The 15424-nt window shown below is 43.6% G+C and overlaps 1 protein-coding gene across 6 annotated transcripts in view; it reads left to right on the forward strand.

Annotated features, from left to right (window-relative positions):
• syt7a (synaptotagmin VIIa) overlaps positions 1–15424 on the forward strand; it is a 90575-nt gene that overhangs the window by 53952 nt on the left and 21199 nt on the right. For 4 of the 6 annotated variants that reach the window (XR_012593579.1, XM_074632762.1, XM_074632760.1 and 1 more), the window contains exons 3-6: positions 1073–1152; positions 2527–2661; positions 8453–8869; positions 13900–14031. Coding sequence is in view for 5 of the 6 variants with exons in the window: in XM_074632762.1 (XP_074488863.1) it covers positions 1073–1152; positions 2527–2661; positions 8453–8869; positions 13900–14031 (764 nt within the window). In the remaining variant the exon portion in view is untranslated. Of the gene's footprint in view, positions 1–1072; positions 1153–2526; positions 2662–5821; positions 6179–8452; positions 8870–13899; positions 14032–15424 lie in introns of those variants that run through there. The other 2 variants (XM_074632765.1, XM_074632764.1) reach the window with 2 other exon arrangements.

Below are 15424 nucleotides of genomic sequence, written 5' to 3' on the forward strand. Positions count from 1 at the left end.
CACCCAAGTCTCGTGATAGTATCTAATCGGGAGATAGGTGAATCGTCCCAGCCCTATTGGCTACGCCATGTTGCCCTTCCCAATGGACATTACATATGATAGGCATTGATGGAGATGATTGGCACAATCAGAGAGAGAAAAGAGACACGGACACATTTAATGATACATGGTATTTGGAAATAAGCAAGACTGACACTTTTTGTGACAAAACACACTTCGCTGGGGTTAAGGCCATGTAGCAGAACTCTAGTGAGGTTTGGTAAGGCTTATCATGAAGGCTCATTACAAGAGTAAAGTGGAAGCAGAGAAGTTGCCTAGTCCAAGATCTCCAGTCTCAGGCTCCATGCTCTCAGGCTCCATGCTCAATCCCCAACAAGCAAGCCTACCACAAATTGCCCTTCAACTTAAGATCCAATTGTCCAAGCCGGGCCAGGGTGGCAGCTCAGTGTGTTTTTCCTCCTACTCATTTTCTGGGCTGGAGAATCCTCGCCTATCCTTGATGTGTATCAGAGCATCACTTTCAGCATGTATGGTATTTCGGGGCGGGGGGCAGCTTTAGACTGATCCCCTCCCTGTCCCACTTGTAGCAAAGTGTCAATAGAGATTACTTGCATTGTGACACGTGTGAAACACCTTTAACTGTAATGAGCTTTTCCAGTAGAATGCGCCCAGCAGACCTCACTTTTCGAAGCCTTTAAATTGCCATTATTTCCATGGTTACAGCAGGTCATGCTCTAGCTGTTTGAAATCAGGCTGGTGCAGGACTTGCTAGAGGCTTCTCTCCAGTACCCAGCGGATTACCTTAAAGAGGCAATTGGCATGTAAATTTCAGGGTGGTGCGAATGATAATCATAGTCAGAGATGGCTCTCCACCGCAGATTTGATTTGACTTTGATGAGTGTAATCAGGAGACCATCAGGTAAAGGACTGATGGCACAGTGTTCCCGAGATAATGGGAGAGGCATTTACACTCGAAATTAGTATAGCAAAAACACAGCTTCAAAGGACAAATCTAAGCTAACCTTTTGTTTCTCTGCTTTCTCTGTCATCTCCTCCCTCCGCTTGGCTCAAGGGGAAGAGGAATAAGCCAGGAGTGGAAACAGCAGACACTCCAGACTCGGCACGTGGGCGAGGGGAGAAGAAAGCCATCAAGTAAGTGCCTGGTAACTGGTCGGGATAGAATAATCTGGTGATAATCGACTCCATTTGGTTCCGCTTTGAGTCCCGTGACGTACACCACACAAACAAAGGCAGAAAATGAGGCCTGGTGTTTTTATCTTGAAGAGCACAATCTCTACAAGAGCATGTTCGGGTAGACATTAAACAAAAGGTTAGTGATTTAATCAGTATAGATTAAATCTGCATTATTCTACCTGTTTGGCTGGACGAGCCTCTCCTGCACTTATCTTAAGGGTTGTTAGATAGGTCTCTCTTAAGTGCAGGCCTTTAGCCACCACGCCTCTGCATTGCTTAAAATGGTGCAGGTTTAAGTAAACAGTGAGGGGCTTTGAGCGCTCTATGTGAAGTCGTTGGAGTATAAATGTTTGGGAGGATTTAACATTTCTTACAGGGCTCAAACTAAGATTAAGGCATTTTCTGTTCTTGATGAAACAAGGCTATAGGTCAGCGCCAGGAAATGTCAGCTTTGTAATGCTAAGTACAATACTTTATTCCACAAAATGCCTCTATTAACCTGCTCATCACTACTTCTCTTCTATAGCCTGCTGCTGTCTCAGCTGCTTTTGAATGTCTTTTGTTTTTATTTTCTGTACGAACGGTTTTAAAGATGGACTATGTGAATGTACTCTGACTTGAGTCCCTCGATCTCTTAATTTTTGCTTGTTCTTTCTCACTGGCTCCAGCAGCATTGGTGTGCTCAGTTGGTCATTTCAGCTTCAAACTCCTTCTCTTTGTGCACTACCTTTCTCTCCTGCTCTGTCCCTGTGCTACAGCTCTGACCACTGCTGTGTGACTTGTATGACATCAGTGATTCTGCTCACCTTTTCCTCCTTCCTACTTTTGACTGTCTGTGATTTATCTCTCTCTTGCCTTGTGTCTCGTGTGTTCATGCGTTCTCGCCGCTCACGCCGAGGATGGGGGCCTGACTTCTTAATGTTTACTCGAATGTGTTTCATCAGTGGTGCCGTGCTAGATGAACAGAATGTAATGACATGCTGTATGTATTCATCAGATTATGACTTCCTCTTTTCTCGCTCTATCTCTATGTGTCTTTTGCTACAGCACATTGCATTAAGAAAAAGCTTTCGTGAATGCCTTTTTCCCCCCCAGGCTGCCCCTTTTTTTTATTTTTTAATCAAACAGCTATGGTGATTTGTCAACTTCAGGTGGAAAAATAGACATTAATCTGGCCCTGTTTTGTTTCAAACTCCCATTCAGTGCAGACCAGCCCTCCTTCCTCACACCATGCCATCGCATCAAAGCAGGAGCGCCTGTGGCGAGCGGTTGGCTGGTGCCAAGGCTGTCCATAGTTGTGTTGCTCTGACCTGTCTCTCTCTTTGGCCACAGTGATCTAGACAGAGACTTTTGGAATAACAATGACAGCAGCACAGTGCAGCAGAGGTGGAGCTCCTATCCGCCCAAGGAGTTCGTACTAAACATTTCTCCCTATGCCCCATATGGAGATCCTCGCCTCACACTCAAGTGAGTCTTGGTCCAAGGTTGGTAAGAGACTTCCCCCTGAGCAGGGCTGTAACGAGGCAGGGGCAGTGCCACTCTCCCCTTTCCCTTCCCTCTTTCCTTTCCTTTAGTCCTTTCCTTGCATTCCTCTCCTCTCCCCATCCTCTTTTCTAGTTGTGCAGACACCACCACTAGCCACTCATCAAATTGAACCATTAGATGTGGATGTTAAAATGCCTGACAGCTTATTAAAACCAACTTGTTTCATAATCTCGATTTATTTTTATTTTCCCGAGGACAAAATGTTCTCATGAGTAACCAGGGATTGTTAGCCAGAGGCCTTTTTGGAAAAAGCCCATTCTATAAATGTCATAGTGTTGCAATATACACAAGCTGCACATTTTTAGACTTGTTATTGTTGTATAATGCGATTTCCATCAACAATAGTAATAACATCAACCATAACAACCAATGTTAGAGCACTGGAGGGCACAAATGGTTACTAATGATTAGTCATAATCTGCTGGGAAAATGTGAGTGTAGGAAATGTCACACACGCACATTACAGCGTCCCTGCGACAGCCATTCGACTATTACTGCAGCGTCAAAGCAGCACAGCCCTGTAACCTCCCCGGGCTAATTTCTGCCGCTACTCCTCACATCCCGTCACCTTCTAATGAACACAGAGGCGCATGTTCGGATGCCCCCCCACTCCCTACAGCCCTGCCGGTCCCACTAATATTCCCTGACCTCTAACCTCTCACCTCTTTCCCATGGGGCTGTAACCATGGAGACGGACAACCCTCGTAGCTTCCCTCTCCAAAACACGTGTATACTTTAACCCACCTTCTCTGTATTCTGTGCATCTCCCTGTCCTTTGCCTGTGTGAACTGAAGTTGTTGTTGTGGAGGGTTGACCGTTAAACCAGGTTGCAGTGTGGTGCCTGTGTTCACCTGTGGTTCACATCCATCTCTGGCTTCTCTCTGATCCCCATCAACCCAATATCTAACCTGTACTAACATTGTAGCACTGCAACTGTGTCTACTGTCCATCGTATTGGGAGATAAGGTAACAGTGTTTTTTACTTGATGCAATGAAAGTCATTTTTCCACTCACTAGGCACTTGAATCCAATAAAGCCGTAGCAAGGTCATACCTATCTCCCTCCGGGCACCGACAAGGCTGTAAGCTTAGACATCCTGCTACCAGGCATCTGTCTGATAAACTGTCTAATAACTGGTCATCTTTAATAGACCTAGCTGTTGAGGACTGGGTGTTAAATTGCCTGCAGAGAAGGAGGCAGCGGCGTGCTAATGAACGGAGGTGGATATATGGATTGCTGTCTGAAAACTCTGCCTGAAGATGATGGCTGCTGATCTCAGAAAACCAGCTTTAGACCGGAGTGATCGTGTTTGAGAAGTTCATTTTTTAGAAAACCCTCAAGGTTGTCATTTATTGTCCATAAAGCTGTTTTTCAGCAGCTCCTGTCTTTCCAGCGGTAGAAAAATAAATGAATTTTCCACTGCAGTAACGGTAAAATGAGCTGTTTTATCAGTAGTGTATGTGAGCCGGTAATAATTCTGACTTTCAATTAAAATAAGAAAACATTATGAAGATATTTGTAACTAGGAGAGACACCAACCAACCAATAATATGACGCTAAAGCCAACAGACAGCTGGGAATTATTTCCTACTTGAGATTCTCTGGAGATCAGCAGCTTTCAATCTCTGTAATGACGCTGGGCCTCATTTATCAAACAGGTTACCTACCCTGCACGATCAATCTCCATGTTTTAAGGATTTATTGGATTGGAGGTTCAATACTATCATTTTTCAATATTGAACCTGCTATATATTTAATGTCAACACTAGTTATGAAGATTTTAAAGTCATGGTGACATAAACACACACCATTTTTCAAATTTACGCATCAAGTATATTATACTTCATTTGATCAGTCTGACAGCTTCGAGATGAAGCACTGTCAAAAGATTTTGTGGCTATATTTCTTTTGTAAATCACTTCTACTCTCTGTGAAGTTCAGTCAGAAAACAGGATTGATATCTGAAAGCTATATTCCTGTAAATACTCTCAGTGATTTATGGTCCCACTTATTTCCCACCTTTAATAAAGAGCAAAGACGTTCACCTTGTGCTCGATAAATGAGGCCTGCGTCTCTCGTGTTGACCGTCGCTTCAGCAGTGTCATCCATGCTGTTGTTGTGATTGATGACTTATCCACATTCACCGTCAGGTCAGTTGGTCAGAATTAAATGTGAAAGGTGACCTTCGAAGGGAAGTGATGCAAGTATAGCACCCTCCCCCCCCCGACCCCATGCTTACACACCAGATACCAGTGTCTTCTGTGCCTCATATTTTACGTCTCCTGGAGCAGGAGCACCATGCATATTAATGAAATGTAGTCATGTCACCAGAGGGCACTACTGTGCTTTATTTTTGATCATCACTGCTTTCTAAGCAGATGTGACATTTTAAACCTAAAACCAGTTTTTGAGAGGAAATCTTAGTTGGCAAGTGCTCTTAATAAGTACTGATTCATTTCTGTACGTTTTTACGAGGTCGATATGATTACATTGCCCTCATGATCCTTTCTTTCCGTGTGGTACATGTATCTCACTACTTCCTGTTTACTGTTATTGATGCTAAGTGGTGATCAGATGACAAGCAGAACTTTAAAACATGAAATATTGCACATTAAGATCTAAAAACAGAGTGTAATTGATGTTCTCTATAGGAACAAATGCATTTGTATTTAACCGAATGTCACGTTGGATGACTTCCAAAATGAGTCGATTATTTGCTCATGAGGCACTTCAGTACAAGCCGTCCTCCAATTGCTCTAAGTTGCCACCGCTGAATTGCCTTGTAGCACATCTCTCAACCCAAATGCCTAAATGAATGAGAGAATGAGGCCTAAATGACCAGCGTCCACACACTGTTGCCACTAGTGAATGCTGGCAGCTGTAGTATTGGTCCTCCAGGCCCAAAGGAGTGACATCCTGCTGGTTTTCCATCCTCCACAGGCTCCCTGTAAATTCTCCTCCTCCTCTTCCTCCCTTATCTCCTCTCCCCCGTCCCTCTCTTTCTCCACACTGGACTCCACACAGACCTTTTTCGTCCTCCTGCCTCTCACTTGGCCTGGAAAACTAGACCTGCCCCCTCACACACTCTACTGATCTGTCTCACCTCCTTAGCCATGTGGTTACTCAATCTATTTTCCTGTGTGTATGTGTGTGTGTCTTTGTCTGTCTTTCTCACGCTCTTTGGTCTTTTTCTCCTCTGCCTGTCGTTATTCTCCCTCTTCTATACCTTCTGTCTGCTGTGGGACCTCGGCACCCTGTCTCTCGCTCTTAGTGGGGCAGTGTCAGGGGGTCAGAAGGGGGCAGCAACTGGGCATGGGGATGATAGGGGGGGTCCTAATCGCAGTGACAGCGTGAAGAGCATGGTGACAGAGGGAGTGAAGGCCGGGAGGTGGCAGACCGTCCAGGGCCACATGCAGTCCGGAGGATTGAGACCCAGCGAGTGAGTTCAGAACCGGGTAGAAGAAAAAACAAACTTTTAGTGAATGTGCAGCCGAATAAACACCTTATTACAATGCAAATGTTATTCGTACAAGTTTTCACCTCGACAGCAGCAGCTATGATTAGATGAATGAATCAGCTCTGAGTAGAAACAAGGGGAGTCAGGTCAAGTTCAGCAGGGAGGAAAGTGCAGCTCAGGTGTCAAGGTGAGCACAGGTGTGGGCACAGATCATGGCGTTATCACCGGGACGTGTGAACTCTCGTCGTCATGAGAAGATAACAATAGTTGCTCGAGCTGTGTCACACTGACTCAAACCTTCAGTCGGCCCAGCTGCACAATATAGCCTCGTGTATGAATCTGCAGGAGGAAATGATTTATTTATGTGAGGAACTGCTCTGACTGCAAGTGTACTTTCAAAAAAATGAAATACAGAAATAGTCTCGTTTTCACACACCGACTGAAATAATGCCTCATGGCGTGCCAACCCGCCTTAGTTTTAATTAAGATTTAGGCTGGAATGTGAGCCTCATGTTGGGAACCGACTGCATGTATCCGCCAACCATGACGTATGACATAAGTCAGGGTCTATATTCAGCGTGTTGTAAATGAGGCAGTTCATTTTCAGTTTTCTTGATTTTTTTTGCACCTTCCTTCCGTTGGCACCTCGTGCCTGTGATTTCTTCCTCCAAAACACATTTACACTCATCTCTACCACACTCCTCATTCCCTCCTTCTCTCCTCTTCTCATCTTTCTTTTTGCCCCCTGTCTATAATTGGATTCTATTTTCAGGCTGCTATAAGTGTCTGTGTCTCTTGTGTTTGTGTCTCGCACCCCATTTTCTGTCTCTCCTCCATCGTCACCCTCTGCTCTTATCGTTCCCATCGCTCCCTCCATCTTTCTGTCAATGTGTGAAGCCATTCCTCTTTTATTCTCCTTTACTTCTGTTTTGCCCACAAACTGTTACATTTCTGCAAAACCTTCCATTACCCTTTTTATCCTGTTATTTGTGACGGCTAAATATGATGGACACTAAAAGCCTTGTGCGAAATTATGTTAGATGAAGTAATGCAGAGCGGCGTAAACTGCACCTAACTGATGTGAATAGCTCTCTCATGACCTAATTCTGGTAGTCTGGGTTACACAGCGATCTGAAGGAGAGGAGGATATATTTGGTGAGTAGAGAAAAATATAAAATAGATGAAACAGGATACTGTAGAGCTCACAAAACACAGGTAATGGTGTACGTGTAAGTAAGTGATGACATCCTAAATAACGTTTAACATTTGTAAGAAAGGCAATGAGCTAATAAAATAGCATTTATAAAGGGGAGGAGTGGAAAATGAGCGGCTGACAGAGGGAGGGAGTCATACTGTAGGACTTGGTTGGCTGTTGGGATGTCCCTAGAGGTGCAGCATGTGTTTAAAAGACGAAAAAGACTGAAAGAGACAGGAAGAGAGGCTATCAGAGATGGAAAAAGTTGACTGACAAGTAGAGGACATGGGGATCGCTCATCAGACCAAAAAACCCTCGTCGAGAAGGCCCGGAACCTTGAAAAAAGCCACAACCCACACGCCTCGACGCAGTCACGTAGCACAGAATCGCGCCGCGCCCGTGCGGACAGTGCACATCCGACCGCTGCCTACGCGAAACACACCCTCACGCAAACCGCACGCTCAGACACGCAAGGTGCACGCACATCTGACGCACAGGGCGGGCTCGCAGTCGGCACAGGGCTGCCCGACGCAGCCCTATGAGCGGTACACGGCACACAGCGATCACTCAGGCTGCACCTTCTACTGCTATTTCTGCTACTGCTGTTACTGCTGCTGCCTCACGTTGCTCTCTTTCTCTCTCCTCCTCCTTCTGTCTCCACCTCCCAACGCTCCTCCCTCTACCTCTTTCTCCACTTCGTCATCAAATGTCACTCTTCCTCCTTCCTCCTCCCCCTCCTCACGATCATCAACTTCCTGTTTGGCTGAACTTTTCTGTTTCTATCCTGACGTCAACCTGACCTCTTCTGCTGTGTCTCCCTACTGCCCTGTGCCACCTTGTCTCATCTCTGATGATTCTCTCCCTCTCTTCTACGTCTCATCTCCTGACCCCACCACTTCTGACCAACTCACCTCCTGTCGCCACGGCTCCTCTCCTACATCCACTTCTCCTCCTTCCTCTTCCGTGCCCTCTGACTCCTTCCTCCCTCCTCATCATCCTATCCTCTGCCGGCCGTGGCCTTCTTCGCGCTCTCTTTCCTCCCTGCTCCTCTGCCCTCCCAGCTTTGGGGATCCGGTCTTATCGTACGCATCCACTTTGGAGCACATCCCCACCCGGCCTCGGACGCTGCTGCGCCAGCAGAGCCTCCAGCAGCCTCTCATCCAGCCACCGGGCCCCATTCTCGGTCACCCCCCCACCACATCCCAGAGTTTGGGACAATTACACACTGCACCTGGACAGCCCGGGGGAGGCGGGGGTGCTGGGAGAGGAGAGGGAGGTGGCGGCGGCGCCAGTGGTGAGGGTGGGGGTGCAGGTACACGAGGCGGTCCCAGGGGTGTACGGGGCAGCCCAGCAGGAGCAGGGGCCTCTCGCTCTAGGGGAGGTGGAGGTGGAGCAGGGCGCTCACGTGCCAATCCTGGCAGCTGGGATTACACGATGGACCAGATGCGGAATCGAGGCCTGGACGTGAAGTCCTTCCTGTGAGTCCCTTCAACTCTTCCTTCATATCTTTATGGAGTCTTTTGTAGTGTCACCTGCCTTAGGCCTCTGTCTCTATCTGTGTCTTACAGTACATGCTATGCTATGCTAACGCTTAATGGCTTAGAATCGAATAGTTAATAATGTATAGGATCTATGTTTAAGTACTAACTAATCTGCTTTTACCTTTTGCCTTTGTGTTCTGTTTCTCTTCTTTCGGGTGTTTGCTCTCAGTTTGCATCTGATATCCAGGGAAGGATATTATTTCTGTCTGTCAAAATATGTACTGTGTGTTTGTGCGCATACATACGTATGAATGTGTATTATGGAGGCGTGGTTTTTGTGGTTCACGTAAGCGGGGAAATATATCGCTATTATATCGATATCGTGATATGAGACTAGATATCGTCTTGGATTTTGGATATTGTAATATGTTTGTTTTCCTGGTTTTAAAGGGGAACTTTCCAGACAGTTCTAGCTGGTCTATTATTTGCCTTTACCCACTTACTCATTATATCCACGTTACGTATGACTATTTATCAAAAATCTAATTTTGTAAATATTTTGTAAAAGCACGGATAGTCAACCCGACAATATCGATATCGAAGTATTTGGTTAAAAATATTGTGATATTTGATTTTCTCCATATCGCTCTACCCTAGGTTCACGGCTATACGAGATTGTGTTATTGGAGCATGTGCAGGATTTTGTTTCACAAAGTCTACTTATTGCTTTCACACTAACACTGGGAAGGAGATATTCTATATTCAGTTTACAAAGGCAATTTAATCCATGTTGTTAGTTAATGTAGGAAGATGAAGTTGAACGTAGATGAGGAGGCCAGAGGTCGGCTTATTTGAAAGATTTATTATGAATGTTAATAAGGGTAGAGTTATAAATGTAAACAAGCTGTTGTTTTTTAGCTCTAAGCCCTGTGGTTGTGTAAGAGATGGATCATTTTATGAAGACGTCATACATTATGTTAATTAGATTTTATTCTTCGAGGGGGAGTACTTATGGTCACTTTATGTTTTATGATCCTTTCAAATCCCAACTGAAACCAATTATTTAATGAATCGTGAGCAATGATAGTTTCCATCATTTGTTCATATCAGTATATCATCGTATCAGTGATAATTTTAAATGAATTACAAAGCTTCTTATTGAACAATCTGCTAAAAAAAACCAAATTGTTCCTAATTTTAGAAAGAATAACATCATGCGCATGAAAAATGGCGAGGAAGTTTGGACATATTGTGAGCTATTTCTATCCCATTCTGTGAAGAACTGTTCAATGTTTACACTCTATGCTCTGCTAAACAGTAACATCTGTTTGGATGGCATTCAGCCTGTCTGCCGCAATTGTCTTTACAGGACAGAGCTGGTGCTGCTAGTTCATAATATTCATGAGAGGGTGTCATAAAGAGTCACATTTTATATTCACGCCATCCCACTTAATTACATGATGTTATTCCTAAGCCATGCTTTAGAATGACTGTTAAATATCCTGCTTAGGAGACACACCGGTAGGCCTAATCCATATTTCATGAGTATTTCCAAACTAAGATGTCACCTCTTTTTCCGGTAACTTTTATGCTAATGGAAAATCTGCGTCTGCTGGTTGTGCGGATAGCCTGCCGACATACGTGTCAGCGTGTGGACATCACACAGTCCACGTGTCACTGTGCATCAATAAAAGAACAAGGGTTAAGCAGCTGTGTGTAGATTTGTGTTAACCCTGAAGCATTGATCTTATGTCAGCAGCACCATTACTCCCACAACATATTGTTGCTTCAGGCCAGAAGTGGAGGGAGGGCAGATGAGAGGGGTGTGATGAAGGGATGAGGAAGGACACCGCCAAGGTACAACATGTGTTTTATGTCCTTTTGCAACGAATCCATTTTACAGTCCCTTTTCACCATTCGTTTTCTTTTTTTTATTTGTGTTAAAAGCTTCTCCGGGCATTTCGGCGTGACACAGCTGAGCTTATGTCACCGGTTAGCTGAGCTTTAGCAATGTAGCGCACGCCACCACCAAGGTCATTGAGAATATTGCCCGTAATACTCAACGAAACCAGTCGACTCATCATTGTAAACGTGAGATTGACGTCACATTTTGTGATGTATTTCCTTACCTGCAACAGCAACACGTCATGTGATTGATGACTGAGCGGTCCAGTAATAGACATGAAACATTGTTCAAGCCAGTTACTTTCAATCTTGGGCAGATTCTTGGCCAGATTCCCTATCGGGGTGAATCATTGCTCAATGAATGTGTTGATGTGATTGACACAGATATCTAGTCTTTTGGAGCCATTTGACCAAATGGATCTCTTGGGTGATTGGTCTCCATGCTTTTTTGGCTTAAAATCAATAACTTATCCTGGTGCCATTAACGTCTGTTCCCTCTCTCACCTCTGCTTCCTTAATGTTCGCCGCATTAATTGAAGTGTTTTACCAATATTCTTGAGTGTAAAAGCTTATACTTAAAAGGTGGTGGGAGAAGAGGGATCCAATAGCCATTAACCAATAACCTACACTTATAGTATCAATACAAGCACCATGCCATTATATATATTATTATGGGTGCTCCAAGCAGGATTTTTGGGGCCTATTTATCGTGTAGCCTTATTTATTTATTTAACTATTCTTAACAATATTGTATATTAAGAATTACAATTAAGAGACGAGAAAGTATAATTTATTGACAACTGTTATATTATTGGCAGGCAACATATTCCACTCTCTCTCATTAGAGACACAACTCACAACTCTGGTGAAGCCACTTTAGCAGCACAAAGAGAAATTGTCTCATCTGATCGGCTCTTCTGATCAGTCTTTACAGAGACCACCAATCAAACTATTTAGAACGAATATCGTCCGTTAAGAATCGGTGGCCGATCAATCAGAACACCCTTATATATTATAGACCAGAGATTCTCAACCAGGGGTATGTGTAGGAAGGGCTGGGTGATAACTCCAATATGATAATTCATTGTGTTTTAATGATATCGTATCGTGATGAAATCATATATTGAGATATTGTGATACACAGTTACGTCGTTTAAACCTATAATAACAACAGGGATGCACATTTTATAGACATTTTACGGAAATCGCAATATAACCCTGCTGCAATTTTAAAATCGCAGGAGGCGCACAGTTTGATAAGGTGAAATGTGCGTCAAAATACCATTTAAAATTAAATATTGTGGTGCTGCAGAGATGTTCTGGTCTACACATCATATTCTACTGACTTAAGAAAACATCTTTGTTTGGTACAGATCCCCACAAAAGTCAAACCATAATCATTTTAATATGTTTTTCAATAAAAATGAGAATAATTATGTAAAAATTATCATTCCCTATATATATATCTCAATCACAATATCAGTCAAAATAATCACAATTAGTTATTTTTTTCAAAATTATTGAGTCTTAAATAACAAGCACATACTAACTCAAATTTCTCAGAAAATGGGATCAAACTCAGTTAAATCAAACTTTTTTTTTTTTCATTTGTCAAGTATTTAATTCACACAGGAGTAAACAAAAATAAGCTTTACCATGTGGTTTATTTCATATAGATTATTTATTTATTTATTGAATTACCAGAAAACATGCGATATCTCTTGAAATGAGCTTTATTGAGATAGAAGATTTTGGCAATATCGCCCAGTGTTCACAAGGGAGTAGTGCTGCAGTTGCCAGGGGATATGTGGAAAGATTGTGTGGAGTAGCTCAATTAATTAATTAAGAAATTAATATGATCTGATTCGGAAAGAATCCAAATATTGAATCAGCTGTAACACAGGAACCATGTGTTGCTACTGCAGTTTGTGGAAACTAGTCGGCAAGCGAGGAAAGAAGTTGAAACAGATAAAAGTAACGGATGCACGGTCGAAATAGACAATATAGATAAAATCACTTTAAATGAACACATTTATGACGGGTGGTGTTGGTGACGGGGTACTTAGGTTAATCTGAAAGAGGCTGGGAACCACCGATACAGACGTATAACAGGAAGATTATTAAACAAGGCTTCATGCTGCAAGAAAAGCTTTTGACGGCATAAGAAAGATGAAATAGTAAAGTTTAGGCTGATATCTTTCCACAGCTTGGCAGCGCCGTATTTTCCAGGCGGACGTATTGTAATGCAGTCAGAGGCTTAAGCTATAGAACCGTGGGTGTGGGTGACAGGAAGTAGGGAAGGAGGCAGAGAATTAACAGTAGAGGATATAGCGGTGAGGGGGGGAAAGGGGATTTGGAGAGCAAGTGTGGCATAATGGAGAAAATGAAATGCGAAGAGTGCAACACGGAGAGTGAGAGAGCAGTGACCCAGAAAGCGGTGACATCCGGCGAGCACCTCTAGATACCGTGTCACTCAAATAGAAACAATTAGTCCAGATCTTCTTAATGAGGCTTAATTAAATCTTAACTCCGGAGAAAGGCGACAGGCGTGTTGGATGGGAAAGGTGAGTCTGGAGGGAAAGCAGATGGCAGGTTAAATAACTAAATAAATTACTGTGAGTGTGTGAGTGTACATACCTTTTACATGTGTGCAAGCTGCTGAATATCACATCCATTAACAATCATTAACTAATCACCAGCAGTTCCCTTAATTATTTGTTGTCTGTACGATGTGAACACAGCCGGCACCTGTCGTCAGCTCCACTTCATTAACATCATTACCGTATTATTAATTTGGCCTTTTAGTTTTAAGGTTTCCTCTTAATATCCTTCCCTGGACAAAGTGCTTACTGCTGGGGTGTTATTATGTGGTGTTTTCCTTTAATGAACATTTTCTCTGTTACTGCTTCCTCTGTTTACTCTCATATGGTCTCTTATTGTCCCGCCGCCCCTCGGCATTTTGTCCTCGCTGTCACTTGAAATGACCTCTCTTTTCTTCTCTCCCCCCTGCACCACACCTTCTTTATGTCCGATTTCCCCTATCCTTTGCATCTGTTCTCTTTTCTGGCCTCTATCTCTGTTTCTATCTCTTTGTCGTATTTTTTTTTTTATGCGGGAGCCAGTGAAGGGAAGCTGGTGGTCCTGGCTCTGGCCATTGGTGTGGCCGAGCAAGATGACTTTGCCAATATCCCTGACCTGCAGGAAACAGCGCAGGCACCACCACCAGCCAATCAGGAGCCCCCTCCTGAGAAGAGGTACCCGATAATGTATGAGCGTGCTTGTTGTGTGTGTTTGTGTGTGGGTGGGTGTGAGAACGATGGGGTGCTAATGAAAGGACGTGAAGGATATGATATCGTAGAAAAAACAGGAGATGATTTCAGAATCTAGGCAGAGGAGAGTAGTTTTGTTTTGTAGTGTTTTTGGTGAGTCACTGCACTTAAGTGAATTGTGCCACAGACCTGCACCGACACTGTTACAGAAATAAAAAAATGAGAGCTGACTATGAAACCAAATGTAGAAAAAAAATACCTCTAATGATGAGATGAGTAAAGCGATAAAGCAATTTGGATGTTGGCTGTAAAGCAGCTATGAGCTCATAAATCAAATGCTCACTGCTACTCCAGTCCTTTCTTCAGTGAATCAAATAGAAACAATGTTTTCTCATGCCAGTGGTCGTTTTTTCTTGACCATGATAATCATCTCCCCCATTGCAATGACATTCTCCTCCACCATTTCATCTCTATTTGTTTGTCTTTTCACTCCTGCCTTACAGAGACCTCCCATTGGTAATTGTCGTATTTCCTTTGTATTTTCATGCTTTTTTTTGATCCTTTCTACTCCTGTGTTCGTTTTTTTCCCTCCTGCTCATTAGCTTCCTTCAATCACCCTCTGCTGCTCTGAGAGTCCCGTCTCTGTAGCTCCACCGAGGGCCCAGAGAGCCTCCTCATTATTCCACAACATGTTAGTCACTTACATAAACACGCTGCTAAAAATAAACCTTTTCCTTGCCAGCCACCTTACACACACACACACACACACACACACTAGAAGCCAAAATATTTCCACTCATCCATAAGGATGCACCTCTCTCGCTCGCATCTCCCTGTCTCCCAAAATAATTAGTTTTGCATTCTGTTTAGGAATCGGACCAATTTTTTTGTGGAACAGTTTAAGACTAACAAATGAGTACAGTGGCTGTGTCGTGTGAAACAAACCGCTGAAACCGCGCCGTGCTCGCGTGGTTCATTCTTCGGCCATGGATGACGGTTTTGATTATTTGCGCCAGCGTGTAACACCACGGAGTGAAATCCTGCGTTTAGTCCGGCCGTAGGCAGATGCGACACACTCAATTTCCTCGGCAGTCCAATTAGGTGGTTTTAACCTCACTTTGATTCTGTGACAAATTGGAGACAATTTGGAGATTCATAATATGACACACACCTTAAAACAAAATGGCAGGGGAGGGTGAACAAATTCTGATTTACTCGTCACACCAATTATTCCTCATTCACAAGTGTTTCATCAATTTGACACATGATTTTAAACTAGGGCTCTATTACAATACAGATGGTAACTGTTTTCTTATCTAGACTGCACAGCTGCAGTGTGAAGCTGCACCTGTGGGCTGTGCAACTGGAGACAGTTGCA

Source organism: Sebastes fasciatus, chromosome 4, assembly GCF_043250625.1.
Source record: "Sebastes fasciatus isolate fSebFas1 chromosome 4, fSebFas1.pri, whole genome shotgun sequence".
Taxonomy (NCBI): Eukaryota; Metazoa; Chordata; class Actinopteri; order Perciformes; family Sebastidae; genus Sebastes; species Sebastes fasciatus.